The sequence below is a fragment of the Salminus brasiliensis genome, chromosome 24, assembly GCF_030463535.1.
Source record: "Salminus brasiliensis chromosome 24, fSalBra1.hap2, whole genome shotgun sequence".
Taxonomy (NCBI): Eukaryota; Metazoa; Chordata; class Actinopteri; order Characiformes; family Bryconidae; genus Salminus; species Salminus brasiliensis.
The window spans coordinates 21082304-21109120 of NC_132901.1; the positions used below are offsets into that span (position 1 = coordinate 21082304).

At 43.0% G+C, this 26817-nt stretch overlaps 1 protein-coding gene across 1 annotated transcript in view; it reads left to right on the top strand.

Moving 5' to 3' along the window:
* Nucleotides 1–26817, top strand: part of fbxo41 (F-box protein 41) — an 81755-nt gene that overhangs the window by 23685 nt on the left and 31253 nt on the right. The window contains exon 3 of the mRNA XM_072669932.1: nucleotides 25337–25544. Within this exon, the coding sequence (XP_072526033.1) occupies nucleotides 25337–25544 (208 nt within the window). The remainder of the gene's footprint in view (nucleotides 1–25336; nucleotides 25545–26817) is intronic.

Here is a 26817-nt window from a genome sequence, read left to right on the forward strand (position 1 = left end):
ACTGCTCTAAAATATCTGGTCCTGGATTCACAAAAGCTTTCATAAGAAATAACTTAAGATAAACTAATAAAGTGTCATGCTGGGTCAAGTGTGGAAGTAAACACAAGGAAACACTTGCAGGGATGGACAAGGCAAGGCTTTTATTATCAGACAGGGCAAAGTTAACAGAAACAACCAAACAAAAGATAACTATGGATACAACTAAGGGACCAAACAGGGCAAAATAACACACCTGGGACTGGGAGGAAGCTGAACGGGACACCGGGGAAAACAACAGAATGTAAAGACAACAAAAACCAACGGAGACTAGTGATCCTAGCTCGGGTGGAAACAAAGGGAGAACCAAAACCTGAAGCAGGGCTTCGGCTAAACAGGGGGTAAAGGCTAAGACAGGACAAACAGGGAAGCAAGACCAAACAAGAGATCAGGGTTACCATAAACGAGACAAGACAGAGCAGAAAACGCCAAGACCAGAATGCTTCTCTCTTGAGCAGCCTATGAAACACAGTGATACAGAGGCTGTAGCAAAGCTAATTCACGGCAAAGTGTGAGTGTGGTGCGTGAGCTTAAGAAGTCACAGTTCCAGGTGTTGTGAATGAGTCTAATGAGGGAACATCCGGAGTCCCAGCTCCTTTTTTGGGTCCTGGGATTGCCCCGGGGGAGAGCGAGATAACAAGGGCCTGACATAAAGATAATCTATAATGAAAATAATCATTAGTTAGATACAAAATAGTAAATAAAAAAAGATCATCTCATGTGTAACTTTCTTATTTATTTATTTATTTAAAAACCAAAAGGGAGACTTTCTTATCTATGAGATTTTCTTCAATCAAACAACCTTCTGTTTTCACCCCTTTAAGGGTCATTATGTCTGCTTATAATAATAATAATAATAATAATAATAATTTAAAAAAGAAGAATTGTGAAATGAACCATTGTGTGTTACATCATTGGTGAATGATGTCCATTTAATCCTGTTAAAAATGATTAAAATAATAATTAATCAATTTATACTGATCATTTTACTCTTTAAGGAAATGTTTGAATATTTAAAATAAAATGTGTTCTCTGAGTTTTCCTTGAGAAAATATTTTAGATTGAAAGATTTTTGAAGAATAATGAGATCTTAAATTTTGTAGATTTGAAGTATGAAGAACACATCTAAGCAGAGTTTCATCCTTAAGACTTAAATCCCTTTAGAAGCAAATGCTGTGTTCTCTGTAATGCTGAAGCAGGTACACTATATGTCCTAATATTTGTGGACACCCCTGTCCCCATGAATACATTCAGCTACTTTAACCTGCACCCATTGCTGACACAGATGTACAGATTCATACACACAGCTCATCTAATCCCTGTAGAGAAGTACAGCCAATAGACTAGGACTCTCTGGAGCAGATAAACCTAAACCTATTGGCACCATGCTGCCTAATGCCAGGTGTATTCTAGAGGGGGTATAAAGCCTCCCAGTATTGAGCTGTGGAGCAGTGGAACTGTGTTCTCTGGAATGATGGATGGTGCTCCTTCCAATACTTATGAGAGGAAGTTAGGGAGGTGGGGTAGTGATCACCGAACATCCTGACCTCACTTTTGTCACTAAATGCAATTAAATCCTTATAGAAATGCTCCACACTCTAGTAGAAAGCCTTCCCTGGACAGTGGAGACAGTTAAAAAGCAATGAATAACTAGGTGTCTCAATACTTTTGTCTGTATGGTGTAGATTTCTGCATTGTTATCAGCAATACATGGAAAATATACATTATCAGCATCCGCCCCTCAACTTCCCATACCGGTGCATCCCAACTGATTTCACAGGAAAGTCATTTCTGGGTTATTTTTTTTTGCTCTGTGGAAATAGGAGACAGCAGTGCGATGTCATCTCGTACCTTTCATCTTGCATTGCTTCACTCTGAGGCTTATTCAGCTGTCTCCCGGTTCGACACGGAAATCCTGTCAACACTCCCTCTCTCTTTCTTCTTCTCCGTCTGTCCTGGTTCGACCTCCTCCTGACCTTGCAGGAACTCTGATTGAGGCTTTATTGCTGTATTGGTACCAGTCTGGCCAGACCACCAACTGCAAGACTGATGATGTCATTATACCTAACGCTTAACACAGATCTTGGACTGTTTGCCAGACAAGGTGTACACTGCAGAAGGTTAAGCCTACTGTCCATTTAATCCTATTAAATTTATTCTAATAATAATTCAAAAATCTATACTGAAGTAAAAGTCTAAGGAAATGTTTGAGCAAATATTTGAAATAATCAAATTTGAAAATATTTTAGATTGAAAGATTTTTGAAGAATAAAGAAGTATCTTAAGTTTTCTCTTAAGTATGAAGAACACATCTAAGCCTTGAATCCCTTTAGAAGCAAATGTTGTGTTTCTCTGTAATGTTGAACCAGGTGCACTAGATGTCCCAATATTTGTGGACACCCCTTTAAATTTATTGCTGTATTGGTACCAGTTTGGCCAGACCACCAACTACAAGACTGATGATGTCATTATACCTAACGCTTAACACAGATCTTGGACTGTTTGCCAGACAAGGTGTACACTGCACTACTGTCAGCGCTATCGTAGGCCCGGGTCCCTGTTCTCTGACGAGCTGCAGACGGCATAAGCTCAGCGTTACGCCGGCTGCCTGTTCTCTGTTGCCTTCAAAGCTTGGCCAAGCCCAGCAAGAGAACGAGCACATCATGGCCCGCAAATGTGCGGCTGACCAAAATGACTAAACCGTGTGTGACAGGTCCCCAGCGCCTCGGCAACTCTGACCAATTCACAGAGCCGCTACGGTCGCAAACAGAGACAATTCCCATCAGTTTCGGGCTGCGGCATGCTGGGGGATTTCATCGCCTTGTTGACTCTCAATGTAGGCTCGCGTCAACAGAGCGGGCCTCAGATCTCCTGTGTTGAATGCACTGCTAGAGTTCTTCACTTGACATTGTTTCCTGCTCACATCCGCATTAAAATGAAGGGAAACCCAAATCTTCTCCTTGGATATCTTACTCTTTTTCACAGGGGTGTATTCACTGTTTGCTTCGGTCTGGGTTAGAACATCCTGCACTTTCAGAACCATGGATTTTAGACAGTAGTCTTATGGTATTTATGGAATAATTTGTAGCAGTTTCAGAATGATAGGTTTTAAGGTTTAGATGAATGCTATTATTCTATAAGTTCTGATTTCTCCAATACCAGTATCGATTTTAGTTCAATCATACACAAATAATTAAGATTTTCACATAAAATAAACAATTTTTTGGCTATGTAAATTTCTCAGATCTCAAAATAAGGTGGAGTATTTTGCTGCTGTCCAATGAACAGCATGTATCTCCATTTTTAGTTTTGTTTTTAGTTTTCTCCATGGTTTAAACCCTGAAGATGCTCTGGACACTCTGTGAATAACTCTGGATGAATAGACCAATAGAAATGATCTAAATGACTTGGAATAAACTCTTAATTTTACACTGACTTTAATTCAGTTCTCCTGTAAAGTCACCATTCCGGAGATTCTGGAGGTTTTTCATTGGACTCATACAGGTTGTATATAGAATAAACTCTTCTGGAAACACAATGTCTAAGAAGTATTGGCTATTTTGTTTTGTGCATCTTGGGCTCAGGTAATACATCAGGTTTCTAAAATCATCGACTGCAGAAAATTGCAGATCATCCGGTGCTATGAATTCTGTAATTTTCCTCATAATGGCTTTGGTCTTTTCATTGCTAAAGTAAGAAAGCCGAGGCTGCTGGCTTTTTAGCCAAGACTTGCTTACTGCTGGCTTGTGGCTGGCTCTGCATTCTTGCTTTAGCATTAGTCTACCATCTTTTCTCGCTTCTATGCTCACTACATGCTGTGTGTGTGTGTGTGTGTGTGTGTGTGTCTGCACCGCTGTTGCATTAAGTATAGTATCGTGCAGAGTTAAATTTGACTGGCACAGAATGGGATATTTAAGACTAATCAGCTGGTCTCATGCCTTTTTCATTGGACAGTGATGATATGCCAATTTCCCAAGCCTATTTACCACCCTGTTATTTTGCCTAGGAATGAAACACACAGGTTTTCCTTTCATGACATAAAAAATGATAAGCATGGATATCCGCCCACTTCGCCAGCTTTTCTTCATCACATGCTGAGTTTGAGCTTCTCTACTGCCGACGTCGGCACAGGATAAAGCCACAGTCATGAGGCCTGGTTTCTTTAGCAACCCAAATTCCCATGATCAGCAGGGTCTGGAGGGGATGAGCTGCTCTCCAGTATCAACAACACCATTTTCACCAAAAGCTTTACTTGTTGAAAGGCTCTCGCGAGTGGCTGGGGTTTATGTCAATTTTAGGGGTACAAATATAACAAGCCAAGACCGTTGCATAACAGTTTTGAAGTTTGGGCCTGTTTTCCAGCTCTGTTTTGGTTCTGCTGGATTCTCTTTTGAAGGAGGACCAACGTGTCTAAGGTTCACGGTTTGTCACTTCCATGTACTGAACTCTCATTAACGGAGTGTATTAAAGGGCAGAAAGAGCCATGTTTTTGTGTTAGCATAGAATTACTGGATAATAAGCCCATTCATTTAGCATGATCGCTGTTTCCACAGCAACTATAAATCCTTGTCAAAAGTCATTTCTGTTTGAACAGTATTTCTGTAATCTAAACAGACAGGCAGCGATCAGAGCTTAGAGTCAGCTATCCTGCAGTGTGCCTGAAGCACCTGGGGCTAAGGGCCTTGGTCAAGGGCACAGAGGTGGCAAGTTGACATGGTGACATGAGGCTGTCCTGGGAGCTCCAGCAGGTACCTACAGGCTAGTCCCTATTTTGTGGGTGTCAGAGTGTTGAGCCTGACAGTCCATCCACCACGTTAGTGTGCCACTGTGCTTTCCTCTCTTGCTTTCATCTTTGCCTGTTTTAGTAGTCTCCCGGGAACAGCAAATAACTTATTTTTATCCGCCTACTTTCTCCATGTTTCCATAATCGCAAGAGTTCTGCATATTTGATAGCTAATTTTATTCTCTTCCGGCATTAGTTTTATTTGGCGTCAGAAACACAGAATCCTCTCTCTCTACATCTCTCTCTCTCTACACTTTGACAGAGTGAAAAGGAAACAGGAACACATTTGCATTTCAAAAGCTGTGCAGATGCCGTTACGTGTGTAATAAGTTCTAATGGGTTTGGATGGTAGAAAGGCCTTCAGTGATATTCTCACCGCAGACATGTTAAACAAAAGCTGATATTTAATGCAGCATTGCAGGCCTCTCTGTTTCGTGACTGTCCGTAAAACATTACAGGAGTTTTTACAGAATTTTCTTTATATATACTTTTGATACAAAGAGCACTTTTTTTTCAATTATGCAAAACATAATTTTTACAATTGTACCCCATTTTTTACCCAGTTTACCCAATCCTCGTTCATGTGAACCCCCCCTATCACTAGCAATGGCCCCAACACTAGTGGGTAAGGACTAGCACATCTCCTCGGACACTGGTGAAACCAGCCGGGCACCACCTCTTTTCAAACTGCCATTCAGAGACAGCCTCTATACAACATCTAACAGAAACCTGTGCTGACTAGCATCACACTTGAAAAAAATGTGGGGAAGAAGTGCCATCAGCTCACCCCTGAGAGAGCATGGCCAATTGTGCTCTTTCCGACTCCGGCTGCTGATGGCAAGCAACAGCTGGGATTCGAACCAGCGATTCTCTGGTCAGTGACCGGGAGCACTAATTCTCCTGATTTATAAAATTCACAGACTGATTAGTTCTCCTACAACATACAGTGCATCCCTTAAACGCTCCATGTTAAAAGATACAGAAGGTATGAGTATTTGTGCAGACCCTGAAGCAGCAAAGCAGCCCCAAACCATGATTCTCCCTCCACCATGCTTCACAATTGAATGGCATAGTCTCATCTGTCTATAGAACAGTTTCCTAGAAGCGCTGTGGAACATCCATGGTGGTCTTGAGCAAACTTGAGACTGGTCGAAATGTCTTTTTTTGGACAGCAGGGACTTCCAAAGTGATGTCCCTTTGTGAACACCATCCCTGTTCAGTGTTTTTCTAGTAGTGGACAAATAAACAATAGTGTTTGTAGTTTGTAGAACTTTATAAAATGGGTTCTTTATAGAACCAAAATTGGTTCTTCTATGGATTTGCTCAAAGAACCTCTTGTAGTACCTTTATTTTTAAAAGTGCACATACTCAGAATTACATTGAGGGGCAAACAGCACTCTTAGAGATAATCACCCTCAGCATAATGAGGGCAGATGATCCTCCTCTATAGCGTTTTATATAGGACTCGTTAGATTAAGCAGATGATTGTGATTAGACTCTGTTTCACTCTCTGTTCTCTCTGAGTGTGATGATGCAGTAGATTCAATGTGCTAATTACTGCAGTTCTGAGCTGCTATGGTGTCCTAGACTTGTCTTTGCTAACCATTAGTCAGTGTTGCTTGAGGTTGGATGCTAATTGAGAGGAATGAACAGTAAGGGTACTTGTAAGAATACGGTCATTATATTTTTTCAGACTTTGTACGGAGTATAATGAATCGTCCACTCCCCTTACAGAGTCAGGCTATCTTCAGGATTTTAAACTCTGCAGTCCCAGAGGATGCAGCAGTAGGCCTCAAGCCTGGGGACTCAATCTGAGGTAGAAGAAGAAGGAGATGCTACAATGAGTATGAAAGCACTGCATTGTTATTTTTACTGTTACCCAAACCACTCATTGGAACTCTCCCCCATCACATGTTATTCTCCCAACACTGGAAGGGTAAGGCCTGACATATGCCTCCTCCGACATATGCAGAACCATCTACAACCTCTTTTAGAACCGCTGCCGATGCCGCTGCGTAAACCGGTGTGCTCTGGGTGAAAGCACTGGTTACCTAGCTCTGATGAAACGGCTCTGAGACGCCGACATTTAAAATGATGTGGGGATAGAGAGAGAGCCATCTACCCGCCCCAAAAAATCAAAGCCAATTGTGCTTTCTCAGGCTCTGGCTGCTGATGGCAGGCAGCATGACCCGGGGTTCCAACCAGCAATCATCGGGTCATAGTTCACCTGCTGGACCACTCAGATACGCTCAATACGCATGTTATTCTTGTTATTATCTCACTCGGAATTCCAGGGTTTGGTTCCCCAGCGGGTCGAGTGATTTTTTTGGCCCCAGTTCTATCCCTGTTCCTGAGTGTTTTAGAGGGGCAGCCATGGCCTAAAGTTTAGAGAAGCAGTCTTTGGACCATCATCATTGGCTGAGGTGCCCTTGACCAAGGCTTCTAAGACCCAATTGCTCTCCGGTCACAAGGTGGCCGTGTCCATTAATTGTAAATATTGCAAACAGTTCAAAAGAGGTTACATGTAGACCTGACCACCTCCTTTCAGTCAGCTTTGTGTTAAGAAGTATAGTCTGATGGGGTAGGCTATCTTAGTGTTTTGGAATGGAGGGAATTATGTTGAAGGTTAAAGAGACTTACCCAGGCTCTAAGATGAGACAGGTATGGAACTAGACTTAACTAGTAATACTAACAGATCTATGCTTTTTCTTTAACACTAGCACAGATGGTCCTTGGGACACACAACTCCAGAGGGTGAGGCTACATCTAAACCACTGCCTTTAACCCAACACTTAAGCTCTCAATATTGTTAAAACTGGCATGATCTTATCATGCTTCTATTACACTCCTGCCTCAATGTCTGGTGAATTTCATGAAGGCAATTAATATACAGCAGGACGACATTTCTGTCGCACTTATATCAGTATGGGAAGACCAGAGGCAATGAGCCACGTGCACAAGTGCCTCCAATACAACTCTTGGGGGTCAGTTTTATTGCCTGGCTTTCTGGACCATGTAATAAGCTTGTAAATGGGTTCACACTAATATGAAGTCTTAAGGCCCTTAGCTTGACCAACTGTGGGAGACCAAAGAAGATCTTGTGTAGAGCGTCTTGTAGAACCAGACTTAGATTTGGTTTCTTTAGAGTGGTTGAACACAAGCTTTGATAGGAAGTGATACTGTAAGAAAGGCCTCCTTGAACATAAGTAGGGCAGAGGGACAGCAGATGTTGTAATGATGTTGGAGAGACATGTTCATCCCATTTCTTCCCAAACTAGGAGCATTTCTAGGAACCCCTCTTCTGGGAAGGCTTTAGACAGAAAGCCAGTGTTCATAACATTGTTGTGAAGATCTGATCGTCTTCTGCATCAGAATAGTCAGGTACTGATATTGAACGAGCAATTCTGGGACACAAACACAGCTCCACCTATTCTAAGAAGCTCCATAACTTTAGAGGAAGCATGAGAAAGCCCAATCCTTGGGGACTTTATACCTCTCCCATTGAAAAAGATGGTACCTTCTGTGGGTTTGTTCCAGAGTGTCCCATTCTATTGTTAATGCTTGTCTCCGGAGGCTACTCGAACTGTATAGGTGCAGTTAAATGCCTGTGTCAGCAAAAGATACACCTTGAAGTAGCTGAATTTACTGACTTGAAAAGCTGTCTGAATACTTTTGGACATATAGTATGCATTATAAAATACATATTCATACATATAAATGTGTGTATCGTAACACTCCTAAACTGCTGAGAGATCACAGTTTTGTCTGAGGACCAGATGAGGAAGGTCCCAGGACAGTATAAAATATTTACCGGGGGGATTGCGGCTTTCTTTAGAGGCCGGTCACGCACAGCTGGGATGGTGAGGGCTTCGAAATGGAGGTCGATGAATGCATCTGCCGGGGGCAATAGAAGAAAAATTCCCCTCATCTCTGTCCCTCGTTTTCTCCTTCTCACCTCAATCACCTCTTTCTCTCTTCGTCTTTTCTCTCACCCCTGTTCTGCTCTCTCTGATGAGTGAGCAGAGTCTCATTGCTAGTTGAAGGCCATGGTGCACCCAGTAATCCAGTCTGCTCTTATTAACAAAGCAAGACATTATAAATACAAGGTCAAATGAGAATATTATGACCACCTACCTAATAGTGGGAATATCCACCCTTGGCTCTGGTGACACTAGCAAGATGTCTATGACTATATTAGGTGATGGAAGGTGGTCATTATCGAGATTAACTGCTCCACATCAATCGCTCAGTACCACTCACCCCGCCATTCCTCTCTGGCATCAATGGCCCGTGGGGCACCATCGTTATGCGGTTGGGAGGCACTCAATAGATGAAAAGTCCATTCTGGGTCCACCATTATTACGGCGGCTGTAGAACATCCCACAAACTTGGTGGTTTTCCTTTTCCCATGATGATTGTTTTGCACTCTGTGACAACTGACTGGTGTGCTTGCTTGTTTTTGCGTGCTGCAAACCCTGTCATGTGGCATCTGTGATGTTTTGTGCCAAGTTCATTCCAAACCATTTGTGGTCATAATATTCTAATATGTATTATTATGACTGGTGATCTATATTGAATGAAATGGAAAAATATATTGCAATATGATTTTTATATATAGGTCTATATGTATTACAGAAAACTTCTTGGCCTAGTAAAGACCATGCCCATCTGATGTTTATGAGCTCCACAGATCTAGGCTGGAGTCCTGTATGCCCTTCTCTTTACATTAGAAAGCTCCCCTTACTGAAGGATCAAAAGATGAGGGATCGAGAAGGAATAGGGATAGAGAGGTGGCAGGGTCGTGTGAAACTTTCATCATGGAGAACAAAAGAAAGAGCTGAGAATATATAAAGGAAGCTGGTCAGCAGAGAAGAGCCTCCTTCCCCAGCAGAGATAAGAGTGGCAGATTTTCATATGTAAACGGATGGTGTGGAGATCGTGACTGGCCTGATTAATAAGCCCACTGGGGTCTGAGCGCTGCTATCGTAGCATACTGGTGAGGTGTGTATATGTATGTAACTTACGTGATGTTCATGAGCCTTTCCACCTGACCCATCTGTGAACATGCGGTGTCTCTGGCACCCTGGATAAACCTTTCACTGCTCTTGCCTTCCTCTGTTTCCAGGCCTGTGTGTTATCTGCTTCTAGCAGCCTGTTCTGCCATATCACCCGACCAAATCACAGCTGTGGAACTGAGGACCATGTGGTCTTGCCTTCTCAGTCGTGATGCACAGAGTGTGTGTGTGCATTACAGCTTGAAATATTTGGCCTAAACGGACCCTGGCTATTTACATCACGTTTAATGGGGTTGAGAAATTATCTCAAATATTTATTGGACTGTTCTAAAGTTCAGATTTCAGGTTCAGGTTTTCTAACCTTGTCAGATTTTGGCCTGCATCTGCATCTGCATCTTCTCATACTTCTTCTCACTCATATTAACCATCACTGTATGTTTTATGTATTTTTATTGAGCACATTGAGTATCCACAGAGCAGGCTAGAAAAAGTAAGTGAGCCCTTGACGTTTTTAGCATGCTTTAGCAGCGATGGTGATGTTCTTTCGTGAACATCATTCTTCTTCAGTTTTTCTAGTAGTGGATAAATGTTTGCAGTTTGTAGACTCTTCTGAACATCTTTTGCATGTAATATTGGGTTCTTTCTTACATCTTTCAGGATTCAGGGCTGAACTACACTGAATTTACGGGTATGATTTATGATTTATATAGTTTACAAATGCACATACTAAAAACTTGTTTTTCAGAGGCATTAATTCATTAATTCAAGTGGAATCTGACTGCAGCAGCCATTGTTGCTAAGTAACTTAGCAGCTTAGCAGTTTTATTTGGCCTCTTGCTGATTGCACTTGACTTGGGTTCAGGCCGGGCCAAGTTGAGAATTAGACCTTGCTGTGGGTTGGTTCAGGTCCGGGCAGAGTGTTCTCAGGCTGTATTCAGGTTCAGTCCTGAATGAAAAAATGAAGGCGTGTAGTGCTTAGCTTTTTTTATTTAGCTTGCCTCACTTGAAGCCTCTATCTTTCCTCATTTTTCTTTCTGTCTAATCACAATATCTTCATTCCTCTTCCTTCCTTTCTTCCCCATCTTTTCCTTCCTCGTCTCTTCTCTAATTAGCATTCAGACTCTCAAAGGATCTTGTTTTGCTTACAGGCCACACACTCCTCCAACAGTCTTATAACAGTGCCCGAGAGCTAGCTCTCCTTTTTTATCTTTCATTCCCTTTTCTTGTATGAATCCATCATAGGATGTAGCAGGTATTGCATTATTAGCAATAGGTAGATTACGTGTAACAGGGTGGTACACAGTCAAGGTAAGCTTGACTGGATATTGCTTGAATTTAGTTACCAGGCATGCTTCTCGGAGGAGGATAATAAAGTTAAGCATATTGATTAAGTCTTAGGATGACTGAAAATCACCATGAGGCAATTTGTCTATTCCAGTTTGATCACTTGCTACTAGCCCTAAAATAAACGTAAGTCCATTCAAAGCAGACTGTTTTGTTAATTCAATGTTAATTGTATTTGCTGGTTAGGCTGTTTTTGTATGAGTTTAATGTTTTAGCTGACCTAAAAGCATGATTAACCTGACCAAGCTAGACCACCAGCATGTGCGAAATCAAATGCAGTATACAGTATGCTGGTCAAGAGCTTATATGGTATATGGTATATGGTATGTTTTCGTCTGGATGACCAGATTTGATTGACCGTCAAAGACATAACAGCTTAGACCATCCGAAACCAACTTCCAGCAAAAGCTGTATATATAGCAAATATACACTGCTCAAAAAAAGTAAGGGAACACTCAAATAACACATCCTAGATCTGAATAAAGGAAATATTCTATCAAATTTATTAACCAATGGAGGCCTGGATTTGGAGTCACACACAAAATTAAAGTCAAAAAACACACTACAGGCTGATCCAACTTTGATGTAATGTCCTTAAAAAAAGTCATAATGAGGCTCAGTATTGTGTGTGGCCTCCACGTGTCTATTCCATTTGCACAACAGCATGTGAAATTGATTGTCAATCAGTGTTGCTTCCTAAGTGGACAGTTTGATTTCACAGAGGTTTGATTTACTTGGAGTTATATTGTGTTGTTTAAGTGTTCCCTTTTTGAGTAGTGTATAAATATAATAATATAAATAGCATTTTAATACTTTAATCACAGCCCATCATATTCTTATCCTATTGTCCTCTAAGCCTATTGTCATGCAAGTTGGTAAGGATGTGAGTCGAGACAACTGACTATTGTGGCAGAATTCTTACAGTACATGATAACATCATGATCCAAATTCAGAAACAAAGTAGTCCTACCTACCACATGTGAACATCACAGAGCCTTAACCTATGGCTTGCATTTCCCTGACGATAAATTTTAATTACTATAAAATTTCCAACAAGGCTAGTTTCTAATATTACATAATAATGTATAAAAATAACTCTCAATTCATGCATTTATGCACCAATTTAATGCAACACTGTTCTTCACATCCAGTTTTCCACACTTGTTAGGTTGGAAGCTGAGGAATTTTGCTGTTAATCTGGCACATTGGTACCCTTCTTCTGCACAAGCTCTCGCCCTCTTAGAGTGCAGATCACAGTTTTTGTTTCATTTGCATCCCAGCACTTCATTTGCATTTCCAGACTCGAAATCTATGGAATGGACGTATGTAGTTAGCCTAATTAGTTGGTGATGTTCTCTTTGGTATAGCCTATAATTAAGTGTAATCTTTTCTGCTGTGTAGATTGAACTAACCATTAAGATAGTCCTTTATTAGTCCCGCAGTGGGGAAATTCAACAATTAGATTGACTATATAAAGAGTACAAAGAATAGATCACAGGAAACAAGAAGCAATAACAAACGAGATAAAATACAACGAAAGGAACTATAATTTAAACAACTAATGCCTATTTAAATTATATTTAATTATAATAAACTAGCTTATAAATACTAATTTGGAGACATACTGTGAGATTAAAAATATCAATTATGTGTTCAAGGCCAATTATCAGCCAGTTGCTGGTTGGTGTAGTGGATAACAGACCCCCAGCTAAGCTAGCACACCACGCTACACTAATAAGAGTCTTTGGGCAAGATTCCTTACTCTATATTCTCCCACCTGTGTATGGTAATCATTCTGGATCAGGCATCAGCCAAAATGCTGTAAATGTAAACTTAATTTAAAATAATTTCATATTTTCCCCCTTTTCAATTTGGTACTGTCAGTTAAACCACTCCTTCGAAGCTCCACCTAGCACTAGCAATGCTCCCGAGTCTAGGTAAGGACTTAACATGCAATGCCAGTCATTGACTGGTAGCATCGCCAGACAGCAGCATCGCCAACCAGACAACACACCCAAAGGAAAGCGACACCAGCTAACTCGGCCAACATCACTTAGAAGTAATGAGGCGAAAGAGCACAATCTACCCACTGACGGCAAAGCGGCATGGCTTGGGATTCCAACTTGTGACCTGAAGACCCCATAGAGGAAGCACATTAAACACAGACTTTTAAAGGTTTCAGGAAGTGGATGTTAAGGTTCTTTACTAGTTTAATGGTTCTTCACACTCATCTCTTTTATAGAAATGGTTCGTCATGGAGACACTTAAGATTTTGTTGAAAATATAGTACAAATCTAAAATCTGGAACCCAGTATCGTGAATCGAATCAGTGGCTTAGTGTATCACAGGACATGGAATTCTTGTTTCTGCTTTTGCTGAAACAAAGGGGCTCCACCCAGACCCTTAAACGCAGAATGTACATGCAGTGTAGTACTGATCCCAAGGGTTTTACCTGCCTGTATCAAATACCCGGCCCTGTTCAATTCTCGGCTACAATCACAGGTAAAGTAGTGCAGACATGGTAATAATTACACGCTCTGCTACTCTCCGGGATCACTGCTGTCTGCTAAGCTGTAGCGTGTCGTCTCACACTCTAGACAGCACAGCCTGCCGAAGGGCTGTCACACAAGCCGCCGTCAGGCTTTCAGCTGTTCTAACCCATGCGACGGATGCTAGGCGTTTTAGACTCCATCCGCTTAAGAAAGGAAAGGCTTTTGTCACTTTTTTCTTTGTTATGGTTTTAGCATTTAGCTTAGCATTTCTTTGAAAAGCCTTTGCAGCAAGTGTGTCATCTATATCTTATTAATTCTGTTAGCCAGGGCTGCTACTAAGGATTAGCTTGATTCTACACGAGTTAAGCTATCCTTTACACTAAAAATAAAGGTGCTTCAAATGGTTCTTCGAGGGATACAGTAGAAGAATCACTTTTGGCTCTGTAAAGAACCGTGCTTGTAATAAAGATGTGCTTTTAGGCCTTTAGGTTTTTCACACTCATGTCTATTACAACCATGGTTCTCAATGGGAGTTCTCTACAAGTGGTTCTTCTATGGGATCACTCAAATGACCAATGACATCTACTCAAATCACTCAAATGACCAATATGTTTAAGAGTGAAACCTAGGTAGCAGAAGATGGATGGATGTGTTGATCCATTTCATTTTCATGCATCATCAAAACACTGCTGTGAAACACCATCTCTGCTTCATATATGTTGCACTGTACCACTTTAGTGGGTTAGAAACTCCCACTCACTCTTTAATCCTGCCATCATTCAGAGGTCTATCTGTACAACAAGTTTCTCCTCTCAGAGCAATAGAAGCCATACCTCTTCCTGCACCCTCTGGAAAAAGGTACCGAGCTGTCACTGAGGTGGTACCCTCAAGGGTATGTCTTCAGGCCCTGTAGTTAGAAAATATAACTGTACCACATTCTTTTTATAGGCGTTTATGTTGCATGCAATGGGGGTAGCATTTCTTTTGTAGCAAACAGCCATTACCATAGGGCATCATTTCCTGTTGGCTGGGGCTCCGAGCGGCACGCTGACACTATGGCCAAGGGGTTGAGAGTCTCCCAAGCCATGTCGCTTTTGCCATCAGCAGCCAGAGTCTAAGAGAGCACAATTGGCACAAGCTGGCTCTTTCCTCATCACTCAATGTTGAAGCGATGTTGGCCGGCACAGGTGCCTGCTAGCTGGTGTGGCAGAGCCGGGCACCCGGCACATGCCGCATCGGTGGCGGGCTTCACAAGTATTGGAGGAGACGTGCTAACCCTTACCCTCCTAGAGTTGGGAGCATTGCTAGTGCAACAACATTAGGGTTATGGATAGGTTTACATCTTCGGTTGAAGTTTACTCTGGCCGTGTAGGTCCACCTCATTGAGTCTTGTGAGTTCAGAGGTGGGGCCTTCATGGATCACATCAGTGAGCTTTGGGTGCCAACGACCAGGAACACCACACAAGGTCTGCCGGATTCTTTGGAGATGTTCTGACCTAGTCGTCTAGCAATCAAAATTTGGTTCTTGTCAAAGTGTCTCAGATCCTTATGCTTGACCGATTGTCCTGCTTTTAAACACATCTCCTTCATGTCGTCATTTACCTTCGACATTGACAAAACTTTGCAGCCCTATGAGTAGCTCAGCATTTACTGTTCACTGTGTTTTTACGCAGACAAGATAAACCACTAGGAAGGATAGAAGCTGTTGGCTGGGAACTGACCTCTCCTGCACCTGTGGCTAGGACATGGCCCCTCCAGTATCCAGCTGTGAGCACAGATGGTCCTCTCCTGCCTGGAAATATCACATGTGGACTGCAGTGCCTGTAATTCCCACGGTGCATTGCAACCAACCTGACAGCCAAAGGGGTTTGATAAAGCTCATATGCTCCCAGAATGCTTTGCAGTCCACATGCAGGGACCCGGAATTCAACTCCCTGTGAGGCTGCGGACAAACAGGCTTGTTTGTAGCCCTGTAACCCATAGTGGGTATGCTGGTTTGCATTGGGATTGCCAGCTGTACCGTCGGGGGTGTTTTAATTACTCTAAACAGCAGGAAACACCTTCATCTGTCTCTTGCTGTGTAGAGTGGACAGTCAGTACTGTCTGTCTGTCTGTGTTATATTTTCTCTCTTCTCTCCCTCAGCTAAGTGGGCAGTACAACAGATACATAACAGATGCTCATCATTTTCAATATGGATAACATCTATATGAACACATCTATCCATCTTCTTATCCACATCTTCCTGGTCAGGGTCATGGGAAGTCCAGAGCATTCCCAGAATCAGTAGGCGCAAGACAGGAATCCCCTCTAGACAGGACACCAGCCTGTCACAGGGTACCATATAGGGGCAATTTCCAGACAATTCACCTACCATGGGTTTTTGGGAGGTGTGATGAAATCCAGAGGAAACGCACACTCACAAACTCGGACGAAAGCCACATGGACATGCAAAGAACACACCAGACTCCTCACAGACAGCCACTAGAGCCAGAATTGAACCCACAAAGCCATGGGTTTTTGAGAAGTGTGTTGAAACCCAGAGGAAACCTCATGGACATGCAAAAAACACACCAGACTCCTCACATTAATGATGATTACACCCACAACCCCATGGGTTTTGGAAGTTTGGATGAAACCCAGACGAAACCCACATGGACATGGGGAGAACACACCAAATTCCTTATAGACAGTGACCTGAGCAAGGATTGAACCCACAACCCCATGGGTTTTGGGAAGTGGAATGAAACCCAGAAGAAACCCATATGGACATGGATAGAACACACCAAATTCCGCATAGACAATGACCGGAGCAAGGATCCAACCCACAAGTCCATGGGAAGTGGAATGAAACCCAGAGGAAACATGTGTGGCGCACATACTACCGTTTTATTTATTACCAAATATTTAAGGATATTTATTTATATTACTTCATTTATTATTTACTAGTTATTTGTTTCTCGATTCTAACCCACATTTAATCATTTATCTATTTCCTATTTTTGTTTATGATTCTGAGAGGGGCATGTCTGTCTGGGTGACAACTGATACATCACTGGCTAAAGGTTTCTGCACTCAGCTCTAATGTTTATGACTGGCATGAATGATTGCCACATCTGGGATTTTATTACTGACTATTTTCGATTTTAAGGAAAGCACCTTTGTCCTCAAAGCATCCTAAAACTGATTTATAGTTGCACGTATTATTTTTATCCTCCCTGCTACAGCTGGACAGCCTTAGTCTGGAATCTTACCCATCATTGGACTGGTACCTCAGAACAGCATTCAATTCACTACAATAATTGTGTACTTAAAGGTGCCCTAAAATACAAAACCACCTTGGCATAGTTTTGTGGTTGGTGTGGTGCAACAGATAAAACCACTAGCTGCCAGAACCAAAACAGAGCTAGCCGAGTGGACTGGGTAAAACTAAGGCTAACCACTCCTTATAGGGAAAAGCACCACACAAGAAGGCCAAACCCATGGAATTGAGCTAGGCTAAAAGCTAACCTGACTACAATCTCTTTAACCTTCTAACCACAAACCACATCAGTGAGGACAGAAGCACACGTGTTACAGTGTTGAAAGCTAGGCTAGGCTAGGCTATGCAATGCGGCATCTGTGAGTATAGCAGCCAGATCTTATTGCTTTATATTTTAGCAGTCCTTCCTAAAAGGAAAATCAGGGTGTTTCACTCGAATAACAGGGTGGTAAATAGGCTTTTTGAACCATATTTGAGCATTCTGTATGCCAACTAACATCATATACTTACTATTTATACACCAAGGAACAACATTAAATATTTAATATCATCTTTAAATTTGCTGAACTGCTTATTGCCTAAAGTTACCCTGACTGGGTTGACATTAGTCCGATTCTAAAATGATTCGCTTCAAGCTTGCCTTACCTTTCCTTCAGCAACTGTATTGGACCTTAGGAGCTTTAGTTTTGTTTGGTTTGGTTTGTGCATCATTGTCGTGATGCAGTAAAATGCTGCCTCTGCCTTGTATATCATGCTTTGCACACTTTCACGTCCGTGGGCATTGCTTATTTGGGCCTCTTTTGCGACAAAAAAAAAATCGACCTATTGATGTAGCCGTAAATTAGGCATAAATTATTCAGATTAAAATGACATCTCATCACATTGCCCACCCTTCCCTTCGCCTGTCTTTGTTTCTTTCTTTATTGTCACACACTTCAGCAGTGGATATGCTTCATCAGGTCAGTGCTCTACACCCTAATAGGAAAACAGACAGACAGCCAAACGAGAGCATCGAACACTGGATGGAAACAGATGGGAAACCAACGGAAGAAAGAGGAAACTAGAAAGACAGAACGACATGGCCTCCCCATGCTTTCAGCTCGCTCTCCAGCCTTGTTATACTAGCTTGGGAATGCGCTCAAAAGGACAGAGCCATTTAGTCCCATCTCTGCACGCTTTGTCAGCGTCCATCAGGACAGGGCAAGATCGAATAAACGCTGCAGTACCTCCCTGAAACGAGGTCACAGGGACTCCGGAACATCTCCTCTGTTTACTTCACCATTAAACACAGACATGAAAGCAGCATTAGAACATCCACTCACCTACTTCTGTCAGGACAACTCTACTCTTAACTATTTTTAACCCAGTGTGATTTTCCTCGCACCGTCTGGCTGTCTGGCTTCCTGTATCCTTCCATCTTTAGCTTTATGAGGTTGAAAATGGATTAGCGAAGTTTTGAAATTCTTTTGAAAGGATTAGTAACGTACTGTAATTGCAGAGTAATGGATCAGCCAATAAATGAGGTTCACATTTTCCTGTTTCCTACATGTACAGTCAGCTGAAACGATAGGATACCCCATTAAAAAACCCCATGTCTTTTTTAACATATTTAAACATATGAACATTTTAGGATTGTTGCAGACATCTGTACTAATCTTGAGGTCTGCTTTTGGGCAGAACATGCTAGAACAACCTGATCTGGCCATGCTGGCAGTTTTTTAAGATGTTCTCCACTTGTAAAGTACTTAGCGGACAGCAGAACAGCTGATATCTAGAGCTCTTGGGATCTGGCCATGGAGAATCTCAGCCCCTCTACCCCTCTACTAAGTTCGAATTATCTGCAGCTGATGTGCTGCACCTGCTGACACAGATGTGCAAATGCACACACACAGCTTGTCTGGTCCCTGTAGAGAAGTACTGCCAATAGAATAGGACTCTCTGAAGCAGACAAACATGAACCTACTGACACCATGCCTATTGATGGGTATAGAGCCCCGCCCCTCGCCAGTGTCCTCAGGAATGATGGTGGTGCTCCATCCAGTACTTTTGGGATGAGTTGGGAAGTTGGGGATGAGGTGGGGTGATGATCATTCTGCTACTCCAAAATCTAGTAGAAAGCCTTCTTCCCTGGACAGTTACTCCAACAAAAGCAGCATGAACTCTTTTTTAATACCCTTGATTTTGGAAGAAACAGTGAATGAGCAGGTGTCCCAATACTTTTGTCAATATAGTTTTTGTTAAAGGTGTGTGGTTTTCATGGTGTCCTACTTTGTTCGCATGACTGTAAGTGATGGGCCAAGATGTGTTTGATTCTCTTTCATTTTGGAGGGAAGTGTACAAATCTATGGCCAGAATGTAGGCTTTAAGATTGCTAATACTACTGATTTAGCTGTGGACATCTCTCCATTTAAATAGTCTATAGTCCAATGGGGAACCAGAAAGGTTTGTCCTCAGGTTCCATGTTCACCCCACATATGGATGCCCACCAGGGTCAGTGATGGGACCAGTAGGGGTTAAGCATGGGCCCTGTCTGAGTTGAACACTGCACATGGGGCCTAAATGGGACCCATGTGAGATTAAGGTGGGTTGTAACAATCGTGCCCATTTGAGAATCCCAACTGTTTCCCAGTAACAAAGTATGTACAAACCCACTCAGAGCCCATGCCCACCTCGAACCCACATTCCACCCCTGTGAGCCCCACATGAGCATGTTAGCTGAGTTAGGTGACTTTTCCTATCTAAGCACAACATGTTGTTGTGTGAAGGCAGGCTATTTTCTGCTTCGTCATTGCACACCATGCTGTGCAGGGGCCAAGTATCGATCCTCTGCAAAACAATACCTAATGAGCACAGCTTTGCACATTCATCAAGTTAACTAAAATCACAGTGGCACCTTAGGGCTGGAAATCGCCCATCAGCTCGCTAATTGCTTGCTTGTCATTACGGGGCCCTGGACCTCTTTTGTCTACACTTCCTGTTGAAAGTTTGGGGACGTCTAGCTTTTCAAAAAGGTCTTTGTCTCTTCGCCAGATAACATAGCATATTAAAGGGTATACAGGTTAACCTCTTAACACTTCAATACTTAGGTGTATTGCTCAGTAACTTCAGGGACTTGTATGAACTGGCTGGCCATAGGCTTTTTAAGGGTTTCACTTAAGAGTTTGGAGTGAGGTTAGAAGGAGTGTATCACCCTGGACTGCTTTTAGAATGGGGTGCAGTACAGGCCAGCCAATCAGTCATTCCATAAATAAGCCTTAAAAGCACAGGGACAGAAACAGAAACCATCTTTATGAAGGTTGTGATGGGACAAGAGACATGTGGGATATTTAAATACCATTAAACAGCTGTTATTAGTAACAAACACTATCTGTTTCTTAATGATTGTAGATATTTTGTATATGATTGTAAAGCAAGAAAGTTCTTATTTTAAAATAAAGGCCATACATGTACATATTTACACATGCTGCCTGAAGGAGCCTGAATGCTCTCTTTTTAGCCTCTCACAGCCCAGCACAGAGCTCTTTTTGAACAGAGTGTAAGTGACTGGCCCCTTGGCTTTGCTGGCTTTGCTGGCTTTGGCCAGTCGAGCCTCCACACAGTGAGGTCTGTGTGTACCTTCACTCTTATTAAAATGGACTAATGCTTGCACTGCTGCTCCTGCTGCTGCTGCTGCTGCAAAGAGCTTAAACTGGATTCTGTGAGAGGTTGTAGAAATCTCCCTTACTATCATAGTGTATGATATCTTTAAGGATAAAAGACAACAACACAGAATATCAGACAATTATGTTGTCTTTTTCTTTTAAATTCCATCCGATTTTTTACTCATTTTGAAACCCAATTTGGACCGCTAGTTGCCCCAACACATACACTGCCCCTGCACTAGGGAGGGCAGACCAACACAAGCCCCCTACGGCGCATGCGCAGTCGAGCCTCTCATTTTCTGAACTGAAGGGAGGCGCCGCATACCCGGCTTCGACGCACCATGCTCTCTCGTGGCCTCGGCTGCCGATGGCTAGCAGCATGACTGGGAATCGAACCAGCGATCCTCTAATAATAGTGACAGCCCTAGTCGAGGCCTAACTTTTTAAAATGTCCATTGAAATCCATCAGAAACCCTTAGATAAGTTCAGGTGTCATTTTTTGTGGGGCAGTGTTCTGTTACTAATGGCTAAGAGTGCATACCAATGGGGACAAGGGTTTGCCCACTGAATACTGATGTCCACCACTACTTACCAGTTGTCTGTACACACTGTGTCATCTTCCTACAGTTCCTACTGTGATCGATATGTTTACTACGTCTGGTGTTCTTTCACTTCAGCTCCTAATTGGTGAAAAATAACTCACTGCGGCAGAGAGCTGAAGTACTGTAACGAAGATTCATGAGGCCCGGCCTGTCTATGGATATTCATTTTTATTGCATTACGATTCTCAGTCATAATTTATAGGCTGTTATGTTAACCTAATTTGGATGTTATTCTAATGCAGTTTCAGTGTTTAATTTTCCTCTCCGTTTTTTCTCTCCCCACAGATAAAGAGTCGGCGTTTAGTACAAAGTCTTTTACAGAGCGTTAGTTCGTGTAATATTAAATCCGGACAAGGTCGAAAATCCTTTTAGACAGCGTAGAGAGGAGCCACAGGGAGGTGTTTTCAATTTAGCTCTCTCGTGCTGTGTGAGGAATACCTTGGTGGTTCAAAATTTAATGCATACCGGGGCTGTGCCATGGAGTTTACGCTGAGCAGATTTCCCTGTGTAAGCATGGTTGGATCTGCAGGCCTTGAGGATGGCTATACAGTGAGATACCTCCAAATTGAGCTTTATGATATTCATACGTACATCATTGTAGATCATCATAATTGATCAATCCTTGCGGTGTCAACTGAGCAACAGAACTTGAAACTAGAACTAGAAAACTATTAATTACTTTAAGAAAAAACTTTGGGCTGCTACCCCCTGCTGAAAAACAGCCTAGCAGGATGAGGTTGTATGGAAGCCACATTAACATAGCATCACTGTGCTACTTCTGCTCTAGGGTCCCCGTAAGACCCAGTAACAGTTACTGGGGTTATTTGTGTAGACGGTCTGAAGAACCCCTCAGTCCCAAGACTGATTTTGAGCTCTGTATCCGCGATAGTTGGGCAAAACAAAGTTTTGCATTATTGAGCTTGCCAGCTGATGACAGTATGAGTCTCAAGACCACATTGGTGTGTGTGTATATATATGTATATATATATATATATATATATATATATATATATATATATATATATGCACAGAATCACCTTGAAGTCACTTTTGCATTGTCTCTCATGCATCACGCTTGGTGACAGGATAGACTCTGATATCTTCAACTGCAGCGCCAGAAATAGAAGAAACAAACAGAAAAGGCCTCCAGGCACACACACACACACACACACACACACACACACACACACACACAGGCTCAGTATTCACACACAGAGCCATGAGAGAAAAGGGAAAAAGAAGGCCTCAAACAGTAGTGACTTTTCTTCTCTTTCTTCACGCCTTCCCACACACACACACACACACACACACACTCACGCTTTTTCTCTCTTTTCCAAGTGGGAAAGCATTTTCTCCTCCCTGTTTTTACAGTTTGGTCTCTGCCACCCGCAGCACACTGTATTTAGCTACTGTGAAGCAATTTCGTCAGCCTAGTAGGCCCTGTCCCCGCCCCCTGATTCCCATTCCAGCTCTGTTTTATAGGGCCTTTCACACCTAAAGGTTCACTTCAAAAGTCCAGACCAAGGCTTGTGTTTTTGTTACATTGAGAAATCCGGTTAGTTCTGGTCTCACATTGCTGTTTGATGAGCGCACCACAGCACGTGACACGATGTACCTACATCCCATCATCCTATGGGCTGCGTCTCCCTGTACTTGATACTGATTGGTTTGTAGAGGGGCGGACGTCTGCCGTTGGTGTGTTGTCAGTCCAGCAGGTCGTCTTTTTGGTGGCAAAATAAATGAACACATTCATAACCATGATGTAATCAGATGTACCCCAGCTGCCCATGTTTATCTTCTAGCTTCCTGTAATTAGTCCTGAACCAATGACTGTACACTGAACACATGGACAGCACAACAGCTCTCAAAGGTGAAGCTACCACAGGTCTAGTGCCTCTGCTGGCTGGTTGTAGAGTGTAGCTCCACCCATCTCCTTGTTTCAGTGACAAAATAGCCCATCTTTCATCTCATTCTTCTCCACTCTACTAAACTCTTTCTATCTCCAGTTTCTCCAAATTCCAACAGCTAGTTTTCTCTGTGCTAAAATTTTCCTATTTCTAGTTTTCCCTCAGAAATCAGATTTTGAACTCTACTATATCATAGGAAGACATAGGAACGGCACTTTTACTGTTGAAGCATCCATTACTGGGAATCCAGGAAAAAATCTGCTCTGCTTCTGCGCTGTAAGCTCAGTGAAGGTGATCTGAGACACGCTTGGTCTGGGAGAAGGGGCGGGTCTTCCAAACGAGTAGGCTAGTCTGGCTGCAAATTGGGTGCAAATTTAAAAACATGGAACTGAATCATGGTTCAGTTTGATCCAGACTGAGACCGAGATCTCTTGGTATCTTCTTTGGTCCAGACCATGGTCCAGTGCACCTTTCACACCTGCTATTCTGGTTCAGACCCTAAATGCATCATCTGTAGGTTGTTGAAGAATGTGGAAATTATTAGGTTCTCCCATAGTTCTCCAGAGCCCTCACTTACAGAATGACTGGAGCTTGCAGTAGTAAATAGTGATCTGATATTCATACACATCAGGCGTGCTTTCATGTGGGTTTACGCAAACGTCGCTTGTAATCTCCATCGCTGATCAGGAAGTTTCAGCCTGGGGACAGGAAAGACTTTCAGGAAAGACGTGTCTTCCAGTCCTCCAGAAGACACTGAAGGTCCCCAGTCGAAGTAGCGGCAGAGCAGCAGTGGCTAAGTGGACACGACTGAAACTAAATGAAATTTAAAAAGGTCTTAGTGTGCATATGTGTGTGTGTGTGTGTGTGTGTGTCGTTCTTTGTGTACAAGCTGCTGAAAATGGCTGAGGCCATGTTGTAAACAGTAGTGCAGGCGGCTGTTTCTAAGCAGAGATGTGTCTTCCACAAAGATAACGGAGGCAGTGCTCCTCCAGGGATTTGCAGAATGTCGGAGCACATAAACAAGTGGAGAGAGGGAGAGAAAGAGAGGGCGGGAGCTAGTGAGAGATAGAGGTGGGGGACACAGAGGAGAAAGGAAGACAATAGATAGACTCATTAGTAAGCTATGAGCAGAAGTTGGACAGTCTGGAGTGTGTGTGTACGCATGCAGAAAGCAAGACTCTGCAGTGTGTGTGTTGGTGGGGGATTGATTTGTCTGTGGACATCTTTGATTTAGCTGTATTATTCAGAATCGAACCCCTATTAAACTACTACGGGACACCAGACACTATTTGTCCAAATGTTCATGGACATCCCTTCTAATGAATGCATTCAGCTACTTTAAGTTGCACCCGTTGCTGACACAGATGTGCAAATGCACACTTACACAGCATGTCTAGTACCTGTAGTAATGGCAATAGAATAGGACTCTCTGGAGCAGATAAACATCAACCTATTGGCACCATGCTGCCTAATGCCAGACGTGGCTTAGAGGGGTATAAAGCCCCCCATTATTGAGCTGTAGTGCAGTGAAACTAACTGTGTTCTCTAGAATGATGGATGGTGCTCCATCCAATAATCATCTAACATCCTGACCTCACTAACACTGTTGCTGCATGCAATCAGATCTTCACAGCAATGGTCCAAAATCTAGTAGAAAGTCTTCTCTAGACAGTAGAGACAGTTCCTCCAACAAAAGCAGGACAAACTCTTTTTTAATGCCCTTAGTTTAGAAAAAAAACAGTAAATGAGCAAGTGTCCCAATACTTTTGCCCATATATTGTATAGGGCATTGTAGATATTTGTTTTGTAGATATAGAATTAAGGGTGTACTGATATGTGTAATGTGTATTAGTTGGAAAGTGTTGGTTACCCAGCTCCACTGCACCAGCTAACAGCTGATGAGGGAATAGGGTGCCATCTCCCCACCCAAAGAGAACACTGATGGTAAAGTGCCATGGGTCGGGATTCGAACTGGCAAACCCCTGGGCCATGAAAGCGCATTAGACCTAGCATTAGCCACTCCAAGCCCGTCTCTAGTTTTTTCTGAGTGATGTGGGGGAGCTCCCTTGTGCTTTCTGCCACAAGACTGTGGCATCACCAGACTTATGCTTAGACAGATGCACTACTCAAGATCCCCTTTGTAACCTTCTTTCTGATGCTATAAAGGGCCTTGAGTCAGTACAGCTGGGTGTTTTGAGTGGTGTGTGTGTGCTTGTATATCTCACCCTTTTCCTTGCTGTCATTCTTCTGTTGCAGAGAGGTGGCCCAAATCGACCAGTTCCTGCAGGAGACGGCAGCGCGGGAAGCCAGCGCTAAAGTTCGTCTGCAGCAGTTCATCGAGGAGCTCCTGGACAGGGCCGACCGAGCCGAGAAACAGCTCCAGATCATAAGCAGCTGTGGAACAACGCCCAATGGCAGCCTGGGACGCTGCAGCCTGCAGGGCTCAAAACCCAATGGACGACAGGTACAGATGGGGTGGTATTGTAGGCTTTTGTGTACTGTATGTCAATCAAATCTAGACATGTGTGCCACACAACTCCAGGGGTCTAGAGTTGTGGGTTCCAACCTCTCTCCAGTCAATGTTAAAGAGAAATCTGGGCCATTTTCTTCAGTGCATGTGGGTTTGCTCAGGGTACTTCCTGTATGTACTTCCTGTATCCTCCCTCCCCCAAAAACACACATAGTTGGTGAGTCGGCTATGTTAAAGTGCCCCCAAGGTTTTTTTTGGATAAGTGGTTCCCAGTGTCCTATCAAGACCCACCAGGTTATAGAGGATTAGATATGACTTGAGGATCACTGGTTGGTGAATCCCGGGTCAGGTTGCATGGCATCAGCAGCCAGATCCTGAGAGAGCACTATTGGCCTTTCTCTCTCCAGGTGCATAGATGGCATACTCTCTCTCCACATCGCTGTAGTGTTGGTGCTGGCCGGCGCGGGAATCTGCCAACCAATGCTTCAGAGGGAACAGTGTGTAATTCTAAAAATAATCACTGTTGGACAGGATTAGTTTTGGTGCATTTCCCCCAGTCCAGTACTTCCTGTCTCCTCCCACCCCCAAAACACACATAGTAGGTGAGTTGGCTATGCTAAATTGCCCCCCACAGTTTGGTACCCAGCGATGGACAGCGATTTCCTGTATGATCGGTTCAGCTATTTTTATTCTGTCCTCATTCACACTACACTGGATATAACAGTGTTTCCAGTGACCTATATTTAGGCAGTTTGTTGAAACGCGGTCTGAGACTTTGGGGAATTTTGGGAAAAACGTATCTATCCCCGTGGTGAGAGAATCAAGCATGCAAGCAAGTGAGAATATCTCCGGAGATACACACAAATCGCGGAGGCCGGCGTGTCGCTGATCTGCAATTTTCTCATTAATTTGTACGGAGCCGGTAAACCCAGCCATCCTGAGAGCGTGTGAAATATTCATTCAGGGTGTAGATGGGAATGCAGTGAGCTGTGAGCATCGGAATTAATCGAGGAGGGAGCAGGGGCATGTCTTATGGGCATAACACCCGTGTGTTTTCCTCCTGGTTCATCACCGAATGGCTGAGGCCTCACAAACAAAACATATCGTCTCTGTCATTTTGGGACCTTGCACCTCCTTTTTTAAACCTTGGAAATGTCCACGGCCTGTGCTGCACAGTTCCGGGGGTCTGGGGTGTTGGGGTGTCAATTCTTGCTCTGGTCTCTGTCTGTGAGAGACTGTGTGGGTCTGTGTGAAATCCTTACACCTT